The sequence below is a fragment of the Scedosporium apiospermum genome (assembly GCF_000732125.1).
Source record: "Scedosporium apiospermum strain IHEM 14462 chromosome Unknown SEQ_SAPIO_0095, whole genome shotgun sequence".
Taxonomy (NCBI): domain Eukaryota; kingdom Fungi; phylum Ascomycota; class Sordariomycetes; order Microascales; family Microascaceae; genus Scedosporium; species Scedosporium apiospermum.
In genome coordinates this window covers 258,822-285,255 of record NW_015971796.1, presented here as the reverse complement: position 1 = coordinate 285,255, position 26,434 = coordinate 258,822, and the positions used below count along the sequence as shown (strand labels likewise).

The 26,434-nt window shown below is 51.3% G+C and overlaps 3 protein-coding genes and 2 pseudogenes across 3 annotated transcripts; 2 read left to right on the top strand and 3 right to left on the bottom strand.

Moving 5' to 3' along the window:
* Positions 1–1,839: 1,839 nt before the first annotated feature.
* Positions 1,840–7,057, bottom strand: SAPIO_CDS4912 (uncharacterized protein; the record flags this gene model as incomplete). The annotated part of the gene is made up of 2 exons (XM_016787354.1): positions 1,840–6,214; positions 6,423–7,057. The coding sequence occupies 2 exons, from the start codon at positions 7,055–7,057 to the stop codon at positions 1,840–1,842; spliced, it is 5,010 nt and encodes a 1,669-aa protein (XP_016643029.1).
* A 2,212-nt stretch (positions 7,058–9,269) lies between these two features.
* Positions 9,270–13,163, bottom strand: SAPIO_CDS4911 (uncharacterized protein; the record flags this gene model as incomplete). The annotated part of the gene is made up of 6 exons (XM_016787353.1): positions 9,270–9,521; positions 9,628–10,032; positions 10,143–10,679; positions 10,752–11,411; positions 11,488–12,974; positions 13,064–13,163. The coding sequence occupies 6 exons, from the start codon at positions 13,161–13,163 to the stop codon at positions 9,270–9,272; spliced, it is 3,441 nt and encodes a 1,146-aa protein (XP_016643028.1).
* A 2,331-nt stretch (positions 13,164–15,494) lies between these two features.
* SAPIO_CDS4910 lies at positions 15,495–20,798 on the top strand (annotated as a pseudogene; the record flags this gene model as incomplete).
* A 791-nt stretch (positions 20,799–21,589) lies between these two features.
* On the bottom strand, positions 21,590–22,792 carry SAPIO_CDS4909 (uncharacterized protein; the record flags this gene model as incomplete). Its single annotated transcript, XM_016787352.1, has 3 exons — positions 21,590–21,646; positions 21,718–21,993; positions 22,220–22,792. 3 exons carry the CDS (start codon positions 22,790–22,792, stop codon positions 21,590–21,592), a joined length of 906 nt encoding a protein of 301 aa, XP_016643027.1.
* A 1,891-nt stretch (positions 22,793–24,683) lies between these two features.
* SAPIO_CDS4908 lies at positions 24,684–26,033 on the top strand (annotated as a pseudogene; the record flags this gene model as incomplete).
* Between the last annotated feature and the right edge of the window lie 401 nt (positions 26,034–26,434).

Genomic DNA, 26,434 nt, shown 5'->3' with positions numbered 1-26,434 from the left:
ATATGCTTCTTGCCCTTCTCCATTTGTTCCTGCAGCCTGTAATCCCCCTAGTCTATGATACTGTGCGATGCAGAATCCTATTGATACGGATCAGTACAGGCCGACCAAAATACTGGGTATATGAAAAAGCAATGGCCAATGATCTCAAGTAGTCTTTGCAAGAAGCTGCTGCAATGCCTCTGAAGATACTGACAGATGTCGAACTGGTCGATTAGTCGGGCAGCAAGTACGGTTGTGACGATTACATGATCTACAAGACGATTATTACTGGTGAGATCAACCCTGCACATGATAGCTTGAGCCATTTGGGCACCGACGGGGAATGAATATTGAATATACAACTCGAAGAATAAGGATAGATACGCTCATAGCGGAAAATAGCATCTCCTGGCTAATTTTCCAACAACACATCAATACTCTGCTCCGTTAGGATACGACCCGCCCACCGTGATGACCTCCTTATACAGTCAGGCCTTCTTTCCATGGGAAAATTTGACTTCAGCCAGATTTCGATTTTCAGAAGTTCGAGACCTCGAGAACATATAAGGACGCACGATATGCATCGGTCTATTTGCAAATAACTCCTCGGGAGATATACGTGTTAGGTGTTCGGGAAGTGAGTTGGATATGTGGGAGAAAGGGAAAGCATCACAATCTCGTCACTAGCGCATGTGTCCAGCGACGGTCCTTACGCCGGGCGAATGTAGCCACAAGAAGACATTTAGTCCAACAGTGGGGGCACAATTATGGAGCCCAGCAGGCATTCGGAGGAGCCCGAAAGAGTGCCGTAAGAATCAATGATCGTCGGGAAAGCACGCAGTCATCCACACAAACCCACTAAGAAACACATACGGTGCTTCACATCGGGAGTCGTTGCCGAGGAAAAAGTCCGTAACTGCCGGAACGCCTCCTAGATCCGGGGACACGACCCAGATCCGTTCCTCGTTCTCCGGCTTGTTGCAAGTGCAGGCCAGCCGAGTTGGAATGGATCCATGGAGTTCCGGCCTGGGCGTGTCTACGGAACGAAAGACGTCCCGAATATGCCATTTCGCATTTTGTCCTGGTATCGGGATGTAGAGAAATCCATAGCCTTAACTGAAGAAAGTGCTTCTCACCCAAGCTAGGAGGGCATCGGAAGCCGAGACGAGTGATTCCTAGCGTTGCCGCAGAAGCCCCTAGTCAGTGGCCCCCTTCGAGTTCCCTTCGTCCGCACCGTAATCCCTGGCTTATATCAAGCACTCTCGCTGCTTTAGAATTCAGCACCATCTCCCAAACACGAGTCAAAACCCCTTTGCAGAGAAGTCAGTTGAGCTAGGTACTTCCTAGCAGAAGAAGAAGGTTCTGGAAAGTCAGCTTGAAGCTGCAAGGCCAACTAAACGTTTATTTAAGTCTAAATTCGAAGTTTGCAAAAATTGAGGAACATCCAGAGGGCCTAAATGGAAGTCGAAGGGGTAAATAATGATATCAACGGGTCCAACGATGTCGAAAGTACTAGTGAGACAGGTTCGTGTATTATGGTAGCTTGAAAGTGGATTGAAATAGGTGTTCTTGGTATTGTGGGTAGATTCGCGAGTTGCTCAACATATGGAGTCGGAATGTGACGACGACTGTCCGAGTAAGCGGAGAATCTATACGATCGCTCGGCCGGCAAGTCAAACCCCCACCCAAGGAAGGGCTACTCGTATACTGGATTTCTCTGAAAGGAAAACCTCGCCCCGAGGCCATGCTCAACCGACTTAGTTGGAGATGAAGCAGGAAACAAAAGTGAATAATGGGGAAGCTATTATTATCATAAACAAGACCTCAATTTGCTTTCGATCGGCCAAAGGCGAGTTTCATTCACCGAATCTCCAGCCTATCTATACCACATTTTCCAGTCAGATCTTCCAGCATCTCAGTCTTCTCCAGCAAGTAGCCCATACAAATGCAATCCACATACTCGTACCACCTCTCCTGATCAACTCTCTTCTCCCTCAGCAGACTCAAAAATGGCGCTCCACTGATGAATGCCACCACCAACCCTTCTTCCGCCTCGTCCTTATTGGTGAGACCAAAATGACCCCTTTCCGTGTATACCAAGTCCCTCTCGTATCGCAGCTGGCTCTCCATCCTCTGGCAAATTGCGAGATCAAAGTCACCACCCCATGCCCGTGACCGGGACTCCCACGCTGCTACTAGGCTTTTCAAACTCTCCGGGGGCTCTTTGGAGGACTCTGGTGTGTTTTCGTCTTTGGAAAGTCTCCATGCGAGGTAAGCTGCCATCTCAGCATCATTTTCGGGCGAAGTACCATACGAGTTAAAAATCATGCTCAGAATGGCCTGTCCATTCGTCTTGCTGGATGATGGTGGGTCACGTTCACTCGACCTGGATGATCCTCCTCCTCTGCCAGTTCTTTTCTGAAACCGAACAGACTTCTTGGCCTTGCTACTGCCGCTCTTTGAGATCCTTTTCCTACCCTTGATCATCCTCTCCTTTTGTTCCTGTTCTTCGCTATTACCGTCTGGAAACGGGTCATAAATACTCCGCCCGAACCTAGCAAGCGCTTGAACAGTTGGAATGACGATATCGTAAACGTCTGTCTCTTTGGTAATGGCCACTTTGAAGGCCACTCTATCCAGGATGCATCCGTCGATGTGAAGAGCGACCGGCGTCGTCGTCGGACGACCCGCAATCAACTGCGAAAATTCCGGTGTTAACAAAGCGAAAGCATCTTGATCATGTTCCAAATCGCCCCATCGCTTCGTGAAGTTGGGCACCCACGTCGGCAGGTTCGGAATCTCCTTGGTGCTATGGCGGCTGCCCTGCGTCCATATATGCACGCTCTGATACCTGTCGATGAAGTACCTCGCCGCATCGACGTACACTTGCTGAACCGTCAGGCTGTAGTCGGCGACGGGCCGCTTGATCGACGGCGTCTCCACAACCGACGCCAGCCTCAACGTCGCGAATATCTTGTCTCTTGCGTCGCTCGCCTCAAACACGCTCATCGAGGAGCTTGTCTGGAATAAATCTACCTCGCCGTCCTGGGCGAACAAATCGTCGATACGGACAATCTCGTAAAAGGTAGGGTTGTTCGCGGCCGAGCACGCTCTGTATCCTAGAAGGCCTGCCTTGAACGTTTCCCACGGGCACTCATGGCTGCCGCACATCACGATTCCTCTCGAGTTGGCGAGGATGATTTCTTGAAATATCCACGCTCGCGTGAAGTACTTTACCCAGAATAATCGATGGAGGCCCGCGATGGCATCCTCATCCGCCATCACCCCACGGGCCAACTCTTGAGCATCCGCCCTCTCCTCGAGCGAAAACTGCTCAAAGGAAGATCCGCCAGGATCTTTACGAAGCATTGCGTAGACTTGAGCGAGAACGGGAATATGAGTAAAGGCGGAGGCCATGGAATCATCGTCTCCTCCTTCTTCTTTTTCTTCCCCAACCCACATGAGGACCGCTTTTGCTTTTCGATAGATGTCGGTCATCATTGCCACTTGCTGCGTGCGCTCCAGGCTATCTTCTTGATTGATGCAGACAGCATCAATCCAGAGAGTCCTCCTCCCGGACTCCAACCGAAGCCTCTCCAAGGCTGCTTTGCAGTTCGGCGTTATTAGGAGCCTGTCCTTACCACACTGGACGGGAACTGTCCCGATTTTCTCCCGCCACTCGTACGACAGGGCTTCGAACGACGGTCTTTTGTCGCTGTAGAGGTCGATCTCGGTGAGCTCAAAAGAGATGATGTCACCTCTTTTGCCGGGGCTAAGCTCGAGGACGCGAATATGCCCCTCCCTTCCCCGCCCGCTTAGGGGTTGATATTGATACCGCTTTCGCTGAACTAGCGTTTCTTGTTCCATTTTTCTCATCGCCCTCTCGTTCACTTGCCTCAGGGTTACCGCCTGGCAAAGCAACTTCACAATGGATTCGTGGCCGTGTTCCTTGGCGTGAGATAAGGGGGTTCGGCCATCGTCGTCTGTGAGGTTAACATCGGCACCCGCCTCTATTAATATCTTCGCTACCATGCTGAAACCGTTCTGTGCGGCGAGAATAAGCGGTGTCTCCCTATTGTCGGAAAAGTGATTCAGATCTGCACCGTGGTCAATCAGTAGCTCGACGATGCTTTCAGCCCCGATCACGGCTGCTATGCACAGGGGCGAACAATTGGAAGTAGACTCTGGCCTCATTCGAGCTCCCTTTCCCAGAAGAAAGCGTACGAGGTCCCTATCGCCATTACGGCAAGCCTGAGTAAGAGGGGTATAGCCGAAATAATCCCCAGATTCGACATTGGCTCCTTTCCGAATCAGAATTTCGACCACCCCCTTGTGTCGATTCCTTGCGGCGTGTAGCAGTGGCGTTATTGAGTGTTCATCTTTGATTTCCTTCTTTGCTCCTAGCTTGAGAAGGAGTTCCACAACGTCCTCGTGCCCATACTCGGCCGCGTAAGACAGCGGCGTTCGATTGGAATTGTCCACTTGGTTGAGCTTTGCCCCATGCTCGTACAGCAACCTCACAGCCGACGTATGACCGTAGCCTGCGGCGAAGGACGTGGCTGTTCCTCCGGAATTTTTTGAGCGTCTATTCACATCGGCCCCTTCTTTAATAAGCGTGGTGATGGCGAGGGTTTGCCCAGCTATCGCAGCGCGGACTAGCGGCGTGCCACCATCGGCGTCTTCTTCTTTAGTCCCGTCGACATTGGCTCCTGCTCTGATTAGACGGCGAATCTCTGCGACCCGGCCAGCTGCCGCTGCTTCCGATAGATCCTTTGCGTTTTTGGCACGTCTGTTCGATTCGGAGTCGAGAGCGCTGTGATGTTGCAGCAGATTCGCAAGTTCGTCGTGACCCTGGGCTTTCGCAACGGACAGCGCTGTACGTCCGTTCGGATCCTTGAAATCGACCTCGGCACCAGCCTTAATTAGCAGATCGGCAATACGAAGATAACCGCCAGCGGCGGCGAAGAGCAGCGCGGTTCTGCCGTATTTGACGGTCGTGTTCGGATCGCCTCCTTTCTTCAACAAAAGCTCTACGATGCCCGCATGTCCCTTCTGGGACGCTGTTGACAGCGGTGTTTGGCCGTCAAAATCGGCCGAGTCCACGGGAGCCCCCTTGCTGAGGAGCCTCCGTACCACCTTTTCATGTCCATACCGCGACGCCCACCAAAGCGCCGACTGCCCATTCATATCTGTCAAGTCCAAGTCGGCTTCGTTCTCGATCAATAGATCCAGCACAGACTCGTGGCCGTTCTCTGCAGATACGCATATGGCTCTTCGTCCATCCAAATCCATCGCGTTGACGTCAATACCGTCGTTCTTGATGAATCGCGATACCTGGACACAATTGCCCTTTTCGGCGGCAGACACAAACATGGCCACCGTCTGCGATGCCGATCGATCAGACGCCTTCTTGCTCACCGGTGTCCTGTTCTTCAGCATCTTGGCTATGGCGATGTGTCCCTGTTCTTGGGCAACCGATTCGGGTCGACGTCCGTCGAGTGTCTCGGCGACCGGATCGGCACCGTGATCTAGCAAAGCCTCCACGACAGATTCCACGCCTTGAAATGCGGCATAATGTAGCGGCGTCCAGCCTTCTTGAGCCGTCGTAGATACGTCGGCACCGCACTCAAGCAGCAGCAGAACCATATCTACGAGTCCCAAGCCGGCCGCTCTACTCAGCGCCGTCTGACCCGCCAAAGTCTCCGCCTCGATATCGAGGCCGCGTTTCAGCAGGAACCGGACGAGCGGCTTGTCCTTCGCAGCCGTCGCGTAGTGAAGTGCGGTGAAATTATTCATCCCTTTCATCTTGAGATCAGCCCCGTGGTCTGCTAAAAGGCGAACGGACGCCAGCTTTCCTCTTTGGGCGGCGACGAGGAGCGCCGTAGCCTTCTTGGAGTTGATGGCGTCTATATCTGCGCCATTTTCTATCAGGAACTGCATGGTCTCTTCGTGCTCTTGAGAAGCGGCGTGGTGGAGAGGTCGGTTTCCCGCGTCATTGATTGTGTTTGGGCTGGCCTGGTTGTTCCAGAGTAGACGCACAATCTCCGTGTGTCCGGAATGAGAAGCAGAAGCCAGCGGGGTATACCCCTTGTTGTCCTTTTGCTCTACATCGACACCCCGACGCAGGAGAACTTCAACCACGGACAAACTGTTGAACTGCACGGCGCGATGTAGCACCGTGTGTCTTTTGTTGTCTTTCGCTGCGATATCAGCTCCAAGACTTGCGAGATACTCCCTAGGGGAACCAGTGGTCCCTACGTCAGTAACCCTCCTTTTCTTAACATCAACACTGCATAGAAAATGTGATGGGATCTCCTAGCTTTGGGGGCACTAGCTGCACGCATGCGGCGTGCGTCAGACCTGGAGATAGAGACTGAATCATCATAGCACACCTCTTTAACCCTGCCCTTGATGTATTGGTGAGATACGAAAGTAGCACTTACGCTATCTCAGCTTTGTTGTGTTGTGCTGCTGCATGCAGAGACGTAGAGCCGCTTTTACTCTCCTCTGCGATATCAGAGCCTAACTCAACTAGGAGCTGTACTGTCTCAACGTTGGCCCAACCGCTTGCATATTGTATGGCCGTAAATCCAGAGTCATCCTCCTCATGAATATCGGCACCGAGGTCCCGCAACAGCTGAATGACCTCGTTGAAACCATGGTTCGCCGCCGAGTGCAGAGGAGTGCTCCCCAGGTTATCCCGCCACGACAAATTCGAGCCTAGACCATTAACTAGAAGGCGAACCGCTTCGCAACTTCTGCCCATGACGGCATAGTGAAGCGCCGTACGACCCAGATCGCACTTCCCCGCCACGTTCGCCTTTGCTGCACCCAGAACCCCCAGCACATCGCAGGCCCCAGCGAGTGCTGCGGAATGAAGTGCCGTCCCGCCGTTCGCGTCCTTGGAATCCACATCGGCGCCTTCCCTGAGGAGCAGCCGCACTAATTCTACATTGGCGTCCGTTCTTGCTGCCCATCGAAGCGCCTCACCTCTGCTGAACTCTACGCTGCTGGGGTTAAATCCCTTGTCGAGCAAAAGCTTAACGGCTCCCGGCGAGGGAGGAAGCGTATCGGACATGGAGGTGGCTGAATCTGTTTAGCGCCCTTCTCTTTCAGTCCCGTTTTGGATTGTAGACAGCCGCATTTGTAGGGTGTGAAGCGGGGAAGATGATTTCAGCCCTACAATAAATAATATACATAAACTAATATTCTAATATTTACATATTTCAAAAATTATTTTTATAAATACTTATATTTCTATTTTCAAAAAATACAATATTTAATAAAAAAAATAAATTATCAACTTAAATTTAAGAAAAAAAATAATATAATAAAATTAAATAATACTACACTAGAGTAAAAGTATAAGCCAGTTTTGGTGGTGTTTGTGACGACCTGGCCGTGGCCTGGGCAGCCCCAAAAGGCGGTGAGACGCGGCAGGAAGAGAAGTCACGTCAGGAAGGATGCTTAGTCAGGCAGTCGGACGGAACCCAAGTCCGACTGATCGGCCGAGGAAGGGTTCGACGGGACGATCGTGGTCGTGATCGACCGACCTGTCGACTACAGGTCGTACCGACAAAAGAAGAGGAGGAAGAAGAAACGCCTATATAAGCTATGAACTCCTCCACGTATCTAGTTTGTTCTTCTAGCCTCTTCAGTAGTCAATTCAAGTACAACTACACCCCCACACTTGAATACGCACTTACCAATATCTTGTGAATACTGCTTGACTGCCTCACTTACTTCATAATAGGCGCCTGCGACCCCAAAACTAGTTGTATCCACCTCATACCGTCAACGGGCTAGCGTTAGGATCGTAACACGAGAGGCATATAAAGAAATAAGACCTCTCTTAATTGTATGTGGGCCCCTTCTCCCCCACTTTAGAGTACTATATAAAAGAAACAGCTCCTTTATCCTTCGTAAACATGTAGCTAGTACCTCTACTAGGTTTTAGCTCCTAGTACAGAGTATGTAAACAAACTGGGATTAAACAAGCTTCTACAAATTCGTTAGGGCTTAGGACTCTCTCTTGGTATCTTGAATTGTATCATGGCACTTTTCCGAAAGACAGATTTTTTTCTTCCAGGAGCAGGGAGAGTGTCTGTGTGATGCTCGTCTTATGGGACATCTCCAGGGTGCGTTTGTAATGTTCTTTTCCTTCTCCTTCCTTCTCCTTCCTCCTTCTTTTCTCTCTCCTCTCCCAAGGCTACGAGAATCCATTCGGGGATAGGAGGATGTCATGCTTTTCCTAAGTGAATCTTCGAGCTGACATGCATATATGGCTCCTTGTCTCAATTTTAATACTAACTACCTACTCATGGAAATGAAGAGTCCTCTTTTCTCGGGCGCAACTTGACTTCTCAAAGCAGGTAATGTAAATTCAAGTTTCTTTTAAACTCAAGGAAGGGGCCGAGATAAAGTAAGGTCTCTGCTCTAAAACGGATCCCTGTAAACAGCCTTGAAAGTAGCTCTCCATAGTCTAGTTTGTGGTATGATTAAGACCCGAGATTCTGAGACGGGCAGAACCAGCTAGTAGTTGGAGGGCTGCTGCCTACACGAACCTCGGGTTATTGCCAATCCGACTCAGGATTGATGCCGACCAGCCTGTACCTGGCAAATCGGCGGCCTAAAATTCCAACAAATCAGAGCCTTAAGCTCTTAGCGTTAACAACTCTAGGCTAAGCTTATGTCTCCGATGCAGGCTAATAAACACAATGGCTTCCGACTAGAGGGCTATTATTTCTTCGTGCCTCTGGCGTAGAGGAACGTAGCAATGGGCCGAAGATTAGATCAACGACAAAGGCCAAGGAAAGGAGAAGCGGTATGCTACCTCGGCGCCACCGTCATCTCATCTCGGTTTGTAGTTGGAGTCAACGAGGATTACGATTTTGTACAAATACGTACAGGCAAGAGCCTCTCCATATTTTGAAGAAGCCCTTTCGATGTCGCTCGACAAATCCCGGGAGCAGGCGAGCCTCGCCTCCTATCGCTACCCTTTGAATGGGGAGCCTCCATGAATTTGACTACTTTACTTCTGATCCGGATGCTAAAGTCCTCCTGGCAATCCCTCTGCGTTACGGAATGCTCCTAACCCTTTGTAGTCTGAAATTTGGTTCCTTCAGATCAATAGCCATTCCGTTCTGGAAAGGAAAAGAGGCTACTGTCAATATCCTTGTGTTATTGTCTTTAAAGGCTCAACCATTAGAGTTTTCTCATTCTATAGAAACCTACCCTCTAGAGATGTAGCCTTATAAGTACCAATGAAAAGGACTTAACAGGCATAGGTTCTATTCTCTCATTTCATAAATCGGCCCAGCAATGAATACCATACGACTCGTACTTGCCTCCGGCCACGCATAGAGCCCAACACAATTGTCGTACCCCTTTGGCACGTACTTGAGAGTCGTATCTATCGGGAGGCCATCGATACGATTGTCATCTGTCGGACCATCATCTTCGAGATGGAAGACAGTGTGCTTCGCATGCCGGCCAGGCGGTGGGCCAGGGACCTGTATATCTCGGCCGTGGTTCGTTCGGAACTGATAGCAAATATTACCGTTAGTTCAGTCAAGGAAGAGCGATAGTGGGTGCTGCCAGCGGCTTCGCATCTTTGCCACGTGGACGGCGAGCTAGACGGGCATTTACCTTTACACCACACCTCGTAATGTCGAAGAAACCACCGCTCGGTGGGTGCTCCTCTTCTGCTCTGTCGTACTCGTAGCATAGAATGACGTGCGTCAGACGCTCTCCGTCACTTAATCTAACGGTGTACGGCTCGCCGAGACACTTCCCAAGACTCCTTTGAATGCCGCCTTGATAGCAGAAGCGGATCCCGCCAATTTCGTCAGTACGAAACTCTTTGAGATAGAATTCGAGTGCCTGCAGTTTGACGGTGGCACCGCGTAATCCCGTCTCCTGCCAGAAAAACTTGCGCACCGGTCCACTGTCTCGGACTTTGCCGCTCCATGGGCTCTGACAGTAAAGTTGAGAGGATGCGTAGCGGATGCTGAACCAGTCAGATCTTGCTGTGAAACCCCAAACCAAGGCACCCTATAGGAGGGGTTAGCGCTTTTTTCTTTTTTTCTTTTTCTCTTCCTTCCGTTTCTTTCTCCGTTCTCGAAAGAAATCGGAGAAGGAAGGGATCTTGTTTACAAACTTACAAATTTGTGCTTCGGGCTACTCCACGCGGGTAATACGGTGGTGACAGGTAGATTAGACTGGGCAGCGAACACCGTTTTAGTCTGTCCAAAGGTAGTTGTGATGCTAAATCCCGGATATCGGCGCTGTTCAGGGTGGTTTGCGGCGTTGAGATAGATTTGAAGCTCCGCAATCTCCTCGCCGAGCTCGAGATCTAACGAATCGCATTCTTCGATCCATTGGCCTAGGATCACTGGGCTCCGGCCGTAAAAGTCGAAGCGAAGACCAGACACACAGTCGGGCCCGCGCAGGTCCCGAGTGGCTACCGTCCCCCGGGAGAAGCGAATGCGCTTGATGTCCTCTAAGGGCTCTAAGACGCTGTAGAATGCACTGGCATCGTGCTCGTCGAAATTGTTACCTCGGGGGCGGCCTCCTTCGCGGCCCGCGAGCTCGAAGGGATGCTCTCGGCGTAGAACGATTTCGGCGACTAACTTGGGGCGTGGTTCGGCTTTGATGCGCTGCGAGAGGATGCTGAGGCACTTCATCGCACCAGGATATTCCTATAGGGAGATGGAAAACGGATTAGGTGTTTATCAGACACGGTCTTAAGAATTGGAAAAACAAACACTCACAGACATCTCTACGACGATTCCCGTAATGAGCTCCCCCCTCGGGGCTCGGAGAACCTTGGGCAGGCCACGGTGAGATTGGCAATCCCAGACCGCAACCGTCTGGAACAGCGTGTGACGCCCGAAGTTGGTCACGACACGGACTCCGCTCACAGTGCGGCTCGAAGAGCCTGCTTCAACATTTATCAACGCTCGTATCTCTACGATGCGCTCGCCATTTTTTCCGTCAATTAAAAAAGATTGTTCCGCCGGCGGTGTGTCCGCGAGGCGGGTACAGCTCGTATGCCAGAAGGATCTATCTCCGAGGCAGGATCCGTCGTCGTAGTAGAAACAGAGGCCTCGTAGGTAGCTCACGGCATGACTAAGGAGGCAGTGCCTCCAAAAGAGCGGTCCACCGAAGGCGGTGATTCGGTTTAACTTGGGGAGCAGAGAACCGTCGTGCCCGCCGAAGAGAAGAGTGCGGTAGAAGGGGGAGGTGGTGCATTTTCGGGGACGTTGTGGCTGCCGGCCGGCTTGGGTCCATCGTACGGTGCGTGGCGGTGAGTGGGGATACCACAGCGGCACGGGATGCCGGCGGATATCGGGATTTGACGAGCTGGGAAGAGGTGCCGCGTTGGGACTGCGCGGACACTCGAGAACACGTACGGATATGCAGCGGCAAATCTACCGTAGTCGTTAGGAATTACTTCCGCGAAAAGCTGCGCAGGTTAAGTTTTAAAAAAAAAAATCCTTAGCTCACATCAAAAGCCAGGCCTAGGCCAGAAATCTTATTCCCTGGTCCAGGATTCAACACTGCCACACCGACTTCTGAATCTGAGACATCACAGAGACCAAGAGAGTGGTTTGTTAGTTCACGCTCGTCGCCGTCTTTCCCAACGGTGGTAAAAACTAGGCCGACCACACCATCTACTCTGCTGTAGACATGTAATTCTAAGATCTCGTCTCCGGCAGCAAACTGGGTCCTGTCAAAGGAATCGGTTGTGTAGACTCCCGCCCGTGTGACATTGGCATCATCGCTAGAGCCATACTTCACAGTAAACCCCGAGATGTACCTAAACCCATCAAATGTGATCAGCGATACCGTAAGCTCGATTCCCCTCTTGCTCATATGCTTAGCCAAGTGGAAGAGGCCCCATTGATATACGTTAAACTGGAAGGGCGGCAATCTCTCCAAACTTTCCGGTCGTCGCGTCCAGTGAATTCTCACCACCGGTCCGTTGCCGTGCCGCTTGGGATCCACGATGGAGCCGGGAGGATCCCCAGAGGAAGCAGCGCACCAGCTCGTTTCAGGCATCCTCAACAGGGAGAGCAGTGGATCGGCTATGCTTGCGAGCACGTTGCGTATGTGGCGCCGGTGCAATATCACGAGGGTGTCGGGTCCGCAGATGGCCTCGCCCCACTGGAAGAACTGACGCTTGGACATGCGGGCTACCGCGTAAAACACGCGCCAATTGCGAATGGGCGGTAGTGATAGCCTCTCGAGCTCCGGACATCCAGCGAAGCAGAAGCTCATCTCGTAGCGGAAGTCGACCCAGAAGCGGCTCGCCCAAAACGCCTGCGGGAGCTGTGTGGGTTGGAGTTGAGCAGCCACGCTACGGGAGGCAAGACGTAGCTTGGCGAGGCTCAACGTCGAAACATGGTTGGCGAGATGGTACAGGATATCCTGGGACAATCGGGAAAAGCAATCGGTTGCACGAGCCTCTTCCAGACGATACACGTCCGAGATGAGTCCCGCGGGGCTCTCGTAAAATATAGCGCTCACCTTCTCGCTTATGCGCGTGTTGCTCAGCACGTATTTGTCGACATCTCGTATCCACTTGAAGGATACCGGATCAGACCTAAGATGCGCCAAAGACCTAGCGAGATCAGAATCCTCCCATAGGAAAAACCGACGCCTGTCCGTGAGAAAGCGCTTCGCGTCACCATACCCGTGCCTTGGCATCATTTTCCCGGCCGCATCGCTCGTGGTGCACCGGAAGATATGAAACAAGGGAGCCGCGAGCTTCTCGAGCCTCATGGGCGGCAGGTGGAAAAGAAGCATCTTGAAGCAGGCTTCGTGAAAGGGGTAGGCCCAGAAGATGGGATGTGTGTCGGATAGGTCGAATGAAATTTCAGAGTCTGGGTACCGGTAGTGCCTGTAGGGGTTCGTGTTGGCGACAAGTGTAGTGTCGTAGAGTAGGCCGATACCGGTAAGAATTGGGCCCTGGGCCCGGCCGAGTGAGGTAACTGCTCGTTTTTAACTGTGAGCATACATTTCCCCTTCCTCGCGGAAATCACAGTTTAATCGTTGAGGTGCTATCGCGGGTTTGACGTACCTGCTCGGATTTCCTGATCCCACTCCGCACGTGCGACAGGAGGATCCCGCCAGGGTTCGGAGGGCATAAGCGGCCCTCCGCATAAGGTGCATATGTACATAATGAGGACGATTTTTCTTCTTCTCCCTCTTCTTCTTTCCCTTGGTTGTCTAGCCCTTTATCAGGCCGGAGGATGGAGAAAGGCGGACACCAGAGGTAATCTCGAAAGGGTCAGTGTGAGGCGGCACTGACGGCCTGTTATTAGACCGCTGCTTATGCGATGTTGTCGTTGTATCAACTGTGTTTCCACTTTTGGGGTCCACACTCGCAACGGGAGCTAGAACGAAACGGTGCAGCCTGGAAAGCGGTTGCCTGCGTTGCCTGCGTCGCCTGCGTCTCCTAGCTGCTGTTTCGGCGCACTGCTTTCTCTCTCTGGAGGATTTTCCCGAGAAGCCCGCACTAGGAAGGTTGATCACGGAATTATCTTTACAGGACTGGAAGCCTATGAGTCTCAATGAGAGGGGTGATCGGAAATGATCGCAAACGCAGACAGAATATAGAAGTTTCAAATTGGCAGTTACGTACACTATACTAAATAAAAGAATAAATATCCCACCTATTCAAACCAAGCAGAATACTCCTCGACCTCAGATCTAACCGCGAACACATTCGCCTGTGGCTCCTTAGTCGGGATTAGAGCCTACGCGTCATGTTTACTTTCCTCCACAGATCTTGGATGCGCTGGAGTAGCGGCTGGACGATTTCTAGAGTCTCTTGATTCGGCTGCCCGCAAAAGTAGAGGTCCTGTAATAATTCTATACCGTGGCCTCACTGTAGACACACTCCGCTCTATGTAGTATCTCCAAAATTGACAAAGTGAAGAGGCACTATAAGACACAGCTTATTATTAATAAAATAGATCAGTCCAGCATGACGCGTCGAAAAGGGACAAGTAGTAGCTCATAGTCTAAAACAATTCTTGTTTGAAGTTTCTGTAAAACCCCTGCGGGAATTGACCGATGCTGTCGGTAAGCGAAAGGAACTAATAACCTACATAAACCAACACTATCAGAATTGACTACGGCACAACTGGCCGGTCATGGAAGTTCCCGCAATGATAGAACCCATCTACCAGGACAGACAGGCATATTAGAAGTGGTCCGGACGCTTCCCCAACTTGTAGAAAGAGGGAAGATCCGTCCTTCTACCACAGCCACTAAACACTTCATCTTCCCCGGAGTCTTTGCCGCCCTCTTCCAATACGACAGGCTCCTAGTGACATAAGTCTAGAGTTCGTGCAGTTCCAGAGTTTTGGCTCCGACATAGAAGTGTGCTCTTGGGACAAAACCATTCGGGTGAGCTACGATTACGCCATACATTAATGGTCTGCATATTTCCATGACCCTCGGGGAGAGGGTCGGCGAGGCAAGGTGGCAAGAGAAGACCATTGGGAAGTCATAGGAGGGATGCGTACACTCTAGAATTCCTCGAGTTGTACACAACTGTATTGTAAACAACAGGACGTTGAATACCAGCGCCGCGGATGGGACGAAGGATTTGAACCAGGGCTAGGGTTATGGAAATGGGCCCGGAGTCTGAAGTTTCACACAGAGTGCGAGGAGGTCGGCCGTCTCATATGAACGAGTATGCCTTTGACCGTCGTTTGACAAGTACAGAAAACTTGCAAGCTACATACTCAGCAACCGCTTCTTGCCATCGCATCGGCCTTCCTGCGTCCGGCGTGGGGCTGGAGCTACTTGTTCTATGCTCGCTGTCCTTGGCCTTGGTGGGACGCCCCGGCTCGGGGATTTACAGTCAGGGAGACTTGATCAGAGAGAACTTTGGCTTCGTACTGTCGGCAGGGAGAGCTCAACATATAGATCTAGAACCAAAAAAAGAAAAAAAAAAAAAAGAATCAATCTCGATTCATCCAGCTAAGGAAGGTTCTCAGCCTGTACAGGACAGGGGAAAAACTGTAGGGGATACAGTTTTTCCCTCCAAGTAACTCCAGCTCACTGGCCTAGCCCTCGCCGTCAACTTCACCCAACGGAATCAGGTGCAGAGCAGGGGAAGCCAGGTTTACCAAAGAACGAAGAGGGGGCTATAGGGCTGGCGATGAAGAAGATTCTATTCAATGAATAACGGATTTCGGCTATGCTGTGACGCCGATTAAACGTTGAGTTCTGCGGTAGTAGCGCCCTTAATACGGCTCTGCTTTGAGGCATATCATCAATCTCACCCCGGATGGTCTTGAAGAACTCGTTGCTTTTGATCCGCTCCACTAGATCATTAAGCCTGCCCTCATTTTTTCACGACCCTGCTAGCCTCGTGCTAGAGATGGCGGATCCGCCATGCGCCTCTTGTCGCGATGCTTCTTGAGCACACATATTGCGCACACTTATTGGACTCGCCCCCCTCGAAAGAGCAATGACGACCGCGAGTGCCAGACCCAATGATCTCGCACGCAGATCCCTCCCGAAGAAGGATCCACGAATCGACGCGCTTTAACGTGTTACACAGAGGACGCTTACGTGATAGGCTCGTGGTAAGTCTTGAGGTCGAAGTGCCAGTCCGAGATGTTCGAGATGTGCAAGCGGGGTTTCACCCCGCACCTTCGATTTTAGAGCCCGACGCGCTCTCCATCACGCGTTTATAGAGATCGCCTGCGGCCTACGACGCCTACAATCAAGGTTACGCACAACGTCACCCTTTTCCGTAAAACCGCTATGTCTATGCCCGACAACAACGCCGACAGCCCGGAGGATGATTGCTCCATGTCGCTTCGCGAAATCGCCGCGGCCCTTCCAAACAAATCGCTTATCTCGCGTCTCGTCGAACTCGACGACGAAGAGTTCAGAGTAGCCCAGGAGAAGCGTCTGGAATTTATCGAGGACCTCGAATGTCTGTACTTTGGGCTGCCTAAACGCTCTCGAGATGATGACGATGGGGCAAAAAGATCAACCACCCTGCGGCGCGGTACAGTAAACGGATTTGACGGAGACTTCGTTGCGGTCTCGTATACTTGGAACGCTTCACCAGCTTTCGAACGCGGATCTCTCACCGGCGGCTACTTGGTCGAGGAGAGAGGGTCGAACGAGGTGAAGCCATCTCCGGTGCGGAACAGCGTGTTCGATCGTCTGGGAGAATACATGGAATACCTTGGGTACCAAAAAGATAAAATTGGTGGAAAACGCAGAAAACGGGTAAAATATTTCTGGATCGACCAGCACTGCATCGAGCAAGAGCGGGGAGCGGAGAAAGAGGTGGGCATGCAGGCGATGGATCGGGTATATGGCTATAGCAAATACCCAGTTGCCCTGCTGGCTCGGCCTATCAAGTCGTTTGCCGAGCGAGATCTCTTGGCCTGCATTCTCGATGGCAGCTTCGTAACCAGCAACCTCAAACTTTCGAGCAAAGCGTCGTCTCAGAGAAGACTTCAAGCCTTGGAGCTGTTGAAAGAGATCACGGATGACCTATGGTGGACTCGAGGCTGGACGTTCCAGGAGAACTACAGATCCTTGCCGAAAATGAAACTCCTCGTGCCACATACTCTAGCCCTTGGTAATCCGAAAAAGCTATCCGCAAACACCTCTCAGGGGTTGAGTGTCTTGCGTGGGCAGTTTTGTATTAGTTCACGGATGTTCCACGAAGAGGCCACAAAATTCTGTTTGGCGTACGAAAGCCAGCGACGCATCAGCAAGAGTTTGCGTGATATGTGCGAGAGCGTGAGGACGAGGGCGGGAAAGTACACTATTCTGCTCCGGGAGATGGACGAAGACGGAGAAATCGTGGCACCCAAGTCCATGACGCCGACCGTCTTTAAGGATATTACTGACAGAGATTTGGGGTGGGTATGGGACCGTATCCCCATTGCTGCCAACTGCTGCCAATATTCTATCCGCCTGGATAGTTTGAGCCTGATGAAGAACGAGCCTAGCGTCAGTGTGGCGATGCTAGCTCTCTATCTTCTGAACGGAGAGATCATGTGGAACGATCGTGGTGACGCTGTTGATATCGAGGAAATTCGGAACGAGGACGTTGCTGGCTTCATTGATTATCTGGCGTACGACGACTTCCGCGCTCCCCGACTAAGGAGCCATCTTACATTCAACAAGGGTTGTCGGTTTGCGGATGTCGAACTCACCCAAGAAGGCATTGAGACGAACGGCTACCTTTGGGTAGTTGATAGAATCCTGCCAGCTGAGACGTTTCGCTCCGTCGATCATCCAAAGCGACGGTCTTCACGTGGAGACTTCGATGAACATGGAAGGCGTCGCTTGAGAGAGCTTGTGGACAGGCTCTTCTATATCCGTGAACTGCCGATTGCCTACCGGCTCAAACGATTTCTGAACAGGGACTTTCACGCCGGACCTAAGAAGACATTCAGCAAGCATTGGCTATACTTGATGGCCAAAAACATCGTCCAGGCCATGGACGATGGAAAAGACCTTGGGATTGGACACCTGATCGAGAACGGTACGCCAGACTCCAATGATAGAGGCGCCGTTTTTATCCTAGAGAATTTTCAGGAAGTCGATGGCAGCAGCCGCGAAACCACAGGGAGTAGTAGCTACAGCGATTCAAGCAGTGATGATGGCGATGATAGTGATGATATCGACGATTGTGATGGCACTGACGCCAGCGATGTGCGAGATTTGGACCCCAGGGAACATATCCATGTCTTTACATCATTTCGACCCGAAGAGTCGAGCTGGCAGGGCGAGGACTTAAATGACCTCGACCGGCATGTCTCTATGGTTGTGAGATGTGAGAATGTGCATAAAAGATGTCCTAAATTGTTCACGAACAGGTGGATTCATGGAATTTGTTTCTTCGAAGGACAGTCTCCGCAGGGTGTCCTCTTCCCCTGGCCTGAGCCATTTGTGGGATTGTGACGGAGGCTACTATAACACAGCTGGCGGAATTGCCGATATAGCAAGAGACGGAGATTGAAATGACAACTTGGCGATGGTATCATATTGAGCGAACGAGCGGGCACATCCAGACTGAGAGGGACTTGAGTAAAAGAATTTGATGCAACTCTCAAGTGAAATGCGATATATCCCACAATAGAGGGGATGTTTTTCGAGTTTATTAACCTCTTCAACTTCACTCTTCATTCGAGCTACAACAGGGTTGAACGGTATTATAGCTTCTATAGTTTGCAAGTCTACAGTGTAATCATTTGTCATCAGAACAACATCCTACGTATTGGCTGAAGTTCCAATCCCTGCAGTTGGAGCTGCCCCCAGACGGCGATCTTAATTACTCTCTTGCCGACGACCTTGCCCTTGTGGCCCTGTCGCTGAACCGGATGTACGTCACGACAGCATGATCCCAAACTCAAACGCCACCTTTTCTGAGATGTCGAGATGCCAGTGATTACTATCGCTTCGAATCCTAGCCTGACAAAGTCGTTGGTAGTATTGGTTCCCAACTCAGCTTTTGTGTCGGGCATGGGCTATCACCTAGATTATCCTTTAACTGGAGATCCTGAAAACGTAAGATATCTCCACCTCCCAGCTCGCTTCGGCGATCCCAACAGGAATGTGATACATCACTTCCAAGAGGCCAAGGCTCTTGCTTCCGCAGTGCTGTCCCAATCATAACTCAAGGGCGCTGCCGCACCTACCACGTATGAGCGACAATTGGATGGCCGTCGAGCCTAAGCCTATCACCTAGCGTGGCTCTGGACCCATTCGTATGTATGGGGACTGTGGCTGCATGCCGAGAGGCAGCATCAAGCACGGATGTTGCATCCGACGCTTCGCTTTCTGTGACAGGAAAATACGAAGTACTACACTAGAAAAGTGCCGGATGCGACTCCGCTTTCTGCGACAGGAATACGAAATACTACGCTAGAAAAGCGCCAGAACCCCAGTCCTAGTCCTACTTAATAGTATGCCTCGACTTCCCGCCGCTAAACCTCGGCTCGGACCATCCCGCTCATCTTTCAACCGTCCGCTCCCCCTGTACAACGAGAAGACTACTCCCCAAACCGAACACGTCCCAAAGCCACGACCCAATCTCCGAACAAGAGTGCCGAAGCTACTACCCAACATCATCCATCGAGATAATGACAGCTCCATCGCCCAAGGCCAGCTCTCCCAAGGCGGGTTCTCCGAAGGAGGCCTCTCCCGCCGCTGACGCTGCGACCGGGATCCTCCCAGCCCAGCACTGGGTGGAAGCGTCAGAGGTTCGTAGAAGATGCTGATAATATATATACGGCCACTTTTAGAGTCTTGTCTGGACCGAGAGAGCTGAACCCGATCCGACCTCTAGGAGAATGACGTCGACGACACCGACGCCGCGTCAATCGCTGAGAGCATCGCCACATCGACTGAGTCTCTAACGTCTAGTATCTACGAGTATCGCAAGGTCCATGGTCGGACGTACCACAGCCAGGTCGGGAAAGCCGCCTATTGGTAAGTTTCCCGTGCACCACGCTCTCAAGCCGCGTGGGCTACGCCGCTTAAGTTTGGTCCGTGTGGATTAGACGAGGCGTTATATTCTAATGTTAAATAGGGGCGCAAACGATACTCAGCAGAACGAATCGATGGATATCAAGTGAGACGGATCTTCATTAACCCTGATGACGCGGACGCTAACAGCATCGCGCAGCCACCATGTCCTTACCCTCATGCTTGGGGGGAAACTTTTTCTTGCCCCCTTAGAGACCGATAAGATCCAGGTGCATTTGCATTCCCAAATTTAACCCAATGATTTTCTTCATCTCACGAACCATCTCTAACTTTTGTATTCTAGAAAGTACTTGATGTTGGCACCGGAACTGGTATCAACCCTTTTATTACCTGAGCTGCACGTTATCCTGAGAACTGACCACTCTTCGTGATATTGATCAACAGGCACCTGGGCAATGTATGTTGTCCCCGCCGTCTTCCCAATTCTATTCTCTTCACGTCGTTGGCTAATGCTGTGCCCAGTGATTTCGCTGATGACCATCCCAATATCGAGGTGGTTGCGACCGATATTTCCCCAATCCAGCCCTCCTGGGTTCCTCCAAACCTCAAGTTGTAAGTCTGACACTCTAATTCCCACAACCACGCCCTAGAGCATAAGCTGAGACCCTCTCGAACGCAGCGAAATCGAGGACTGCACGCAAAACTGGACGTTTGCTCCCGAGTCCCTCGATTATATCCATATCAGGTGGCTCGTCGGTAGCATCGGCGACTGGGATGCTCTTTTCGCCCAGGCATACCGCGCACTGCGACCTGGGGGCTGGCTGGAGAGCTATGAAGGCTTCGCGGGCGTCGTGAGCGATGATGAGTCGGTCCCCGAGACTTCCGCCCTCGGCCAGTGGGGCAAGATCTTCATCAAGTTTGGCGAGAGCATCGGGCGGTCCTTTACCATTGTCGGCGACAATGTGCAGTCGAAAGCGATGGAAGCGGCTGGTTTTGTCGATGTCCAGGAGGCCAACTTTAAGGTGCGGAAACTCGATCCCTAGCCTCTTTCTCTTGCGGTGTTTTATAAAGCGGCTGAGCTGACTCGTCTCGGCCAGACGCCGATTGGAGCCTGGCCAAAGGACCCGAAGCAAAAGGAGATTGGCGCGTTCTCACAGCTTGTCTTGGAGGCTGACATTGAGGGCTACGTCTTGTACCCTGCGACTGCCTTGGGTTGGAAGGCTGAAGAGGTCTCCGTCTACGCGGCGCACGTTCGCCGACAGATACGCTCTCCGAATTCCCATGGGTATTATCGCCAAAAGGTGGTATGGGGACGGAAACCTGTCGCGACATAAGGGGAGTATATGAGTTGGATCAGCTCCTGATTCCCAAACCAGAAGACACAAACCACACGATGGGGTCCGGGGTAAGGGAGGCGTGTTTATAACAAGAGGCAGGTTCTGAAGCAGCGTCAGATAACGTCTTGGTCCGGTCGACGGGGTCACCTCCATTGAAGTTGGGGAGGCGAATATATTAAAATTCCGTACTCATATCATACTGGCATCTCTTCGATATCGCGAGGGACATCTCAGTAGCCACGCTAACACCTCTCACCTGCGGTGACGAGGGTTCGGCTGCACGCTTATTCGTACATCATACCAAGTGCCAGAGACCCGTGTTATCTTTTCCAGCTTGCATGAGAAATAAAATTGGTCGCGGCACCACGGACGGAGTGTCCCTGTTCATCACTCTCGAGTTTTTGAAGGACATTATGGCCTCTTTTAAGTCACTGCCTCGAATAAAAGCAACCCATGGAACGAAAAAGGTATTCGTGGTTCCTAGTGCTGTTCGAGGCAATATGTCCACCCCAACTCCGAGGCAATGCGTGAGGACACTGCGATTCCCAAAATCCAACGCTAATGCCCCGAGAACCACCGTCTCCCGATCTCTCCCAGCGCCTAGGAAGTGTCTCGGATCTTCCGGGACGTGGGCAAACCACGTTCGCTCTCCAGGGGATTCATCGAGCGTAAACTCGGAGGATGTATTCTGGACGGATATGCGGGCAGGATTTCTATAGTGCGCCGTATAATAACCTGTCTCACTGAAAGAGAAGCCCATCGCTCCCAAAGAAGCACCCGGCGGCGGCCTAAAGCTTTGACGCATGGATATATTTCGTGGTGTGCTTGCGGAGGGAGCCAGGAGCCTCTGGGGGCCACCGAGAAGATTATTGTGCGAAATTTTATAGATGGGGCCGTATCTTTCGACCCAAATTACGCTTCCTGGGAGCACGCGGCAGAAGTCCGAGCCATCTTCATCCAGTTGTTGGATGACGATGCCACCGCTCGTGTCGCCCGACTGTGCAAGCATGGCAATATGGAGAGCGCATGCAGGGTCATTAGTAACCCGTAGGATGGCCCACCGAAGATTGACGCCTTTATTGGTAATGGTCGCTGAGGGGTCTTGCAACGGGATGGGACTGAGATTGCCCTTGAGCCGGAATGCAGAAGCAGTGAACCATGAAGGATCCTCTGCAAGAAGGCCGCTGAAGGACTGAATAGGGTCATAATTAGTGTGGTTTTCCGGGAGTGTCCAGAGGTAGATGGGATAGATCGGTCGAGCCTTTCATTATTTCTTCCTGCAGCCTTAGAAAAGCCTTCTTCCTTCCCTCTCCATATAGAAGAGGCATGTTCACATCAAAGATGCCCAGCATGCAGTATGCCATGTCCTCCTGTCTCGTTGTCGTCCGGGTCGATACCCATTGCATTCTTCGATATACGGAAATCTCCGAAAGATCCGATCCAAGAAATGCCTCGGGAGGAATCCCGGCAGCAAGGTTAATAGCCCTAGTGGCTTCATCCTTGGAACCCAGGTGAGCCCGGTTCCTATTGAAGAAATGGAGAGCTTTGGGGGCGATTAGCTCTTGAAGTGTCCAACCCCGGGTGAACCAGCGCGCTGCTACCACCTCGCGCAAAATTGCGTCCTCATCCGAGCCAGCAGTAGCAGAGTCGACGATGGAGCTAGTTGTGGATACGTCGTTTAGAAACGCATAGCACACGCCTGCCTCCTGGTACCACCTGAACATGGAGTTGATGGCCTCTGATAGTTCAGCGCTGCTAGTCTTGTCAATACAACACGTATCAGTCCAGATGTATTCATAGCCCTGACTGGCTGCGAGAGCAGAGCTATCCTGTAATTTGGCGTATCCTTTCATTTGTTTCCCCTTTCCGCCGGGATAGAGATCTTGGAGTGAGACCTCCTCATCTTCCCATGTGTGCGAGAGGATTGCATATCGAGGAGGATCGCCAACAAAGCTGACAACCTCCAAATTCGTTGTGTGAAGGAGCCTCATCGTGTCGGATAATAGCTCGGCGCAACAAGGGGGGGAGATCGATCGAGTTATGCGACGGAGGGAATCTATGTTTTTATTGATCTCATGCAACTCGTTTTCCTCCCCACCCCCTCTTTTGGCTCCTCCTTCACGAAGGAGAGCAGGCTGAGGCTGACCTTCTATTCCCCGCAACCTCCATGCAGTCCTGTTGGCGCGTTCTCATTCGTTCACCTCATTCATCTCATTCGCATGAGAACCGCCCTCATTCTTGGCTGAGCGGGGCAATATGTACGGAGTAAAGGATGATAATATTCCTTGGTGTTTGGAAATTGGCGTCGCCTTAATATTTAGACGTAAAGTAGTTCAAAGTCCCCTTCATCGCTCCCATCTATCAGATGAGCCCAACTTTTCCACCTGGGTTGTTCGTGCGCGGGCTTCCCTAACAAGAAATTGTATCTCGGGAACCACAGAATGCCAGCCACCGCGTGACTTTTTTTTATTCTGCTGTGTCTTACCTTATGACCCAAGGCGCGGCGAGGTCGTGACAATTGGTATCGTCGGTGGATTCGCGGGTGTGGATTTTGAGGTGTCCTCAAAGGGTGTCCTCCGACTTACTACCTTGTTCAGGCTCACTTAGGCTCTGCCCAGGACAGGCCCAGGAAAGCAGTCCAATGAGGCCATTGGTTCCGCTTGATGAAAGGAATTGACCATTCACATGTAGTAGCAGTCATGTGAGGCACTTCTAGGCAGCAACTTGGGCAGGCCACCAGCCCTCATATGCTCAACTTGGGGACTACGAGGTTATATCTACCACGATCGCCTGCACTAACTCACTCTATGCTAACTATGGATCGACAAGATACGACTCGCCGGATTCTTCCAGGCGCAAGACTCTGCAAGAATTGTACCAGCTTTCGGTTCGATGACGCGAAGTTTGGCGGCACCGCGTGTTCGACACAGGATAATATGTCTGTTCTGAAGTTTGACTCTTCACGGGAGCACCTGGACTTTCCCATACCTCTCAAGATTGAAGATGACTTACCGGATTTACCGGCGCTGGAAAACTCGGCTAAAACTGGTTGCGAGTTCTGCGGTTTCCTCCGGGGGTCAATCATTCGAGCGGGCCTGGAGTATGGCGGCCGTATTCAGCTGCAGTCATCTTTCGCTTGGGGACAGCCGGACCTCTCCCGTAACACGTATGGGCTTGCGGCACTGATCGTCAAGGTTTATGCCGTGAAGGTTGATGCGTTTGTTGAGCCCTTACGACACCTCACGACTCTATTATTTGACATATGCTGTCATGAACGTATGTACCCCCTTAACTCCTTCAACATCCTTTATCTAAGATTGTCTAGGCGACGATATGGTTTCAACCTGGCTACAGCTTAGACGATCGGTGGCGTCCAAACCTCTTGCGAAAGAAACCATAAGCTTCTTGAACGACTATATTGATGGATGCGAAAAGCACTGCCACCCCTCACGTGGATACTCACCGTATACTCCGTCTCGGTTAATTGATGTCGCGTTAGGTTCCAGTTCCGACCCTCGCCTGGTTGAGACACCAGCTTCATCCCCACGTAGAGTGAAATATGCCGCTCTTAGTTATTGCTGGGGGCCTCCGGAGGATGCCGCTACCCAGCTAAAGACTGAACGTGCTACTTTGGAAGTGAGGAAGGCTAGCATTCCTATATCAAGCATGCCGCCTGTGATGAGAGACGCCATTGAAGCCTGTCGGGCCTTATCTATTCCATATCTATGGATCGATGCGCTGTGCATCATTCAAGATGATTCCGACGACTGGAACAGAGAAAGCGAAGTTATGGGTCTGATTTTTCAGGGAGCTTTCATCACGTTCTGCGCAATCGCTTCAACGTCGTGCCGTCAAGGCTTTCTCGGCGGAAAATTGCACAAGATGCAGATGGGGTACCAATCCACTATTCAGGAAACGGTTTCTGGGTCTTACACGATTATCGATCGGGGAAGCTACGATTACGGAAGGCATGGGTTGAGAAGCCCACTAGAGGTTGAGCTTTCCAGATCTCCTTGGAACGATCGAGGCTGGACATTTCAGGAGGAGGCGTCATCCAAAAGGCTTATTTATTTTGGACGCGACATGGTTCACTACAAATGTGGGATGAGAGAAGTCTCCGAAAATGGGTACGAAGAGGGCTATAGGCTAATGGTCCCCAAGACCGTATTGGACATCCTGCAAAAGGCTATGAGGGAGCGTAGTGGGGAGGCTATGTACACCATGTTCCGGGACGCTTCCGCCAGATACGCTGGAAGAACGCTAACATTCGAGTCTGACAGACTCCCAGCCATATCTGGCCTCGCAAAGTACGTGTCTCAAGTAACAGGAGACAAGTACTTGGCGGGCCTGTGGGAGAAGGACCTCCATTACGGCCTTTTGTGGTCGGGTTATAAACCAGAGCACCCTATGACCCTCCACAAAAGTCTCCAGACCCTACTCGATAGCCACGCAGTGTCTTCGTCCACTATGCCGACATGGACATGGGCATCCAGACCAGGCTTTTTCGAACACCGTGTAGGGACCTTTAGCCTTGATGAAGGACCTGTAAAGTCCGAAGTGAGAGTTGTGCATGCGACCACAAGACTAGCCGGCTCCAACCCTTTTGGGTTAGTCAATGGAGGCGAATTGACTGTATTTGGGCGCTTGGTTCCAATCCCCTCGGATTTCGAATTGAAACAACAAGATATGTTTGATACGGAGATATGGTGCGTTTATAATGGCCAGAGTTATGCGGCCCACTGTCAGCTTGATTGGGTTGTTGGTTCCTTGAATCCATACGACGACTGGGACGACGTGGATGCGGGTTCCGACGATATCAAAACAATATCCTACCCATCTAAAGGGCTGATCATGCTTCTAGTTTCTAGTACTTGCGGGGGTCGGTCGTATTCTTTGTGGAGTTCGGCATCTACGACCGATGACGATACTAGTTCTCAACGCAGCTGGTACTCAGTCGAACGTGGCGATGGGCAAACTACTGATATGAGAATGGGGGACGAAGGAGAGGAAGAGGAAGAGGAAGAGGAAGGCATGGACTCAGAAACTAGCGAAGCGAACTACGGGTCTTGTGATCGACCGACGAGTGATAGGCATGCATGGGGCTTGATCATCCATGAATCTAAAGAAGCTGGGAAGTACTACAGAGTTGGGATCTTTACTTCTCGGGTCAGAGAAGGTGCTGGGATGAGGATGTTTGCTACGGCTAAGTTTGAGAAGATTACGTTGATCTAGAAATACTCTTGATGTCTATAAGGAAGAGCAGCTAGGTAGTAAGAATGGTTGTAGTGTACGAGGTCAGAAACTAGTTTTCTACACACCTTTGCGATATTTCTATTGGCAGTGTGAATCCATATTTTTACCATCCACTCGTAGGTGACGTGAGGTTGTTGACTGGAAGACGTGGAATTTGGCATGAAGGACAATCCAGGATGTCCCCGCACGCCTTCGATTCATGGCAAGGACAAATACAGCCATTTAAATCCGCGTAGTATTTTCAGGGCTGAAATATGTAAGTAGACACACGGCAAATCACATCCCCGCAAAACTCAACAGGAGACTTAGGCAGGCCGTTTTGCCCCAGGTTATGACGGGCCTGTCTGACAAGTACGGGCACTTCAAGTATTTCCGACAAA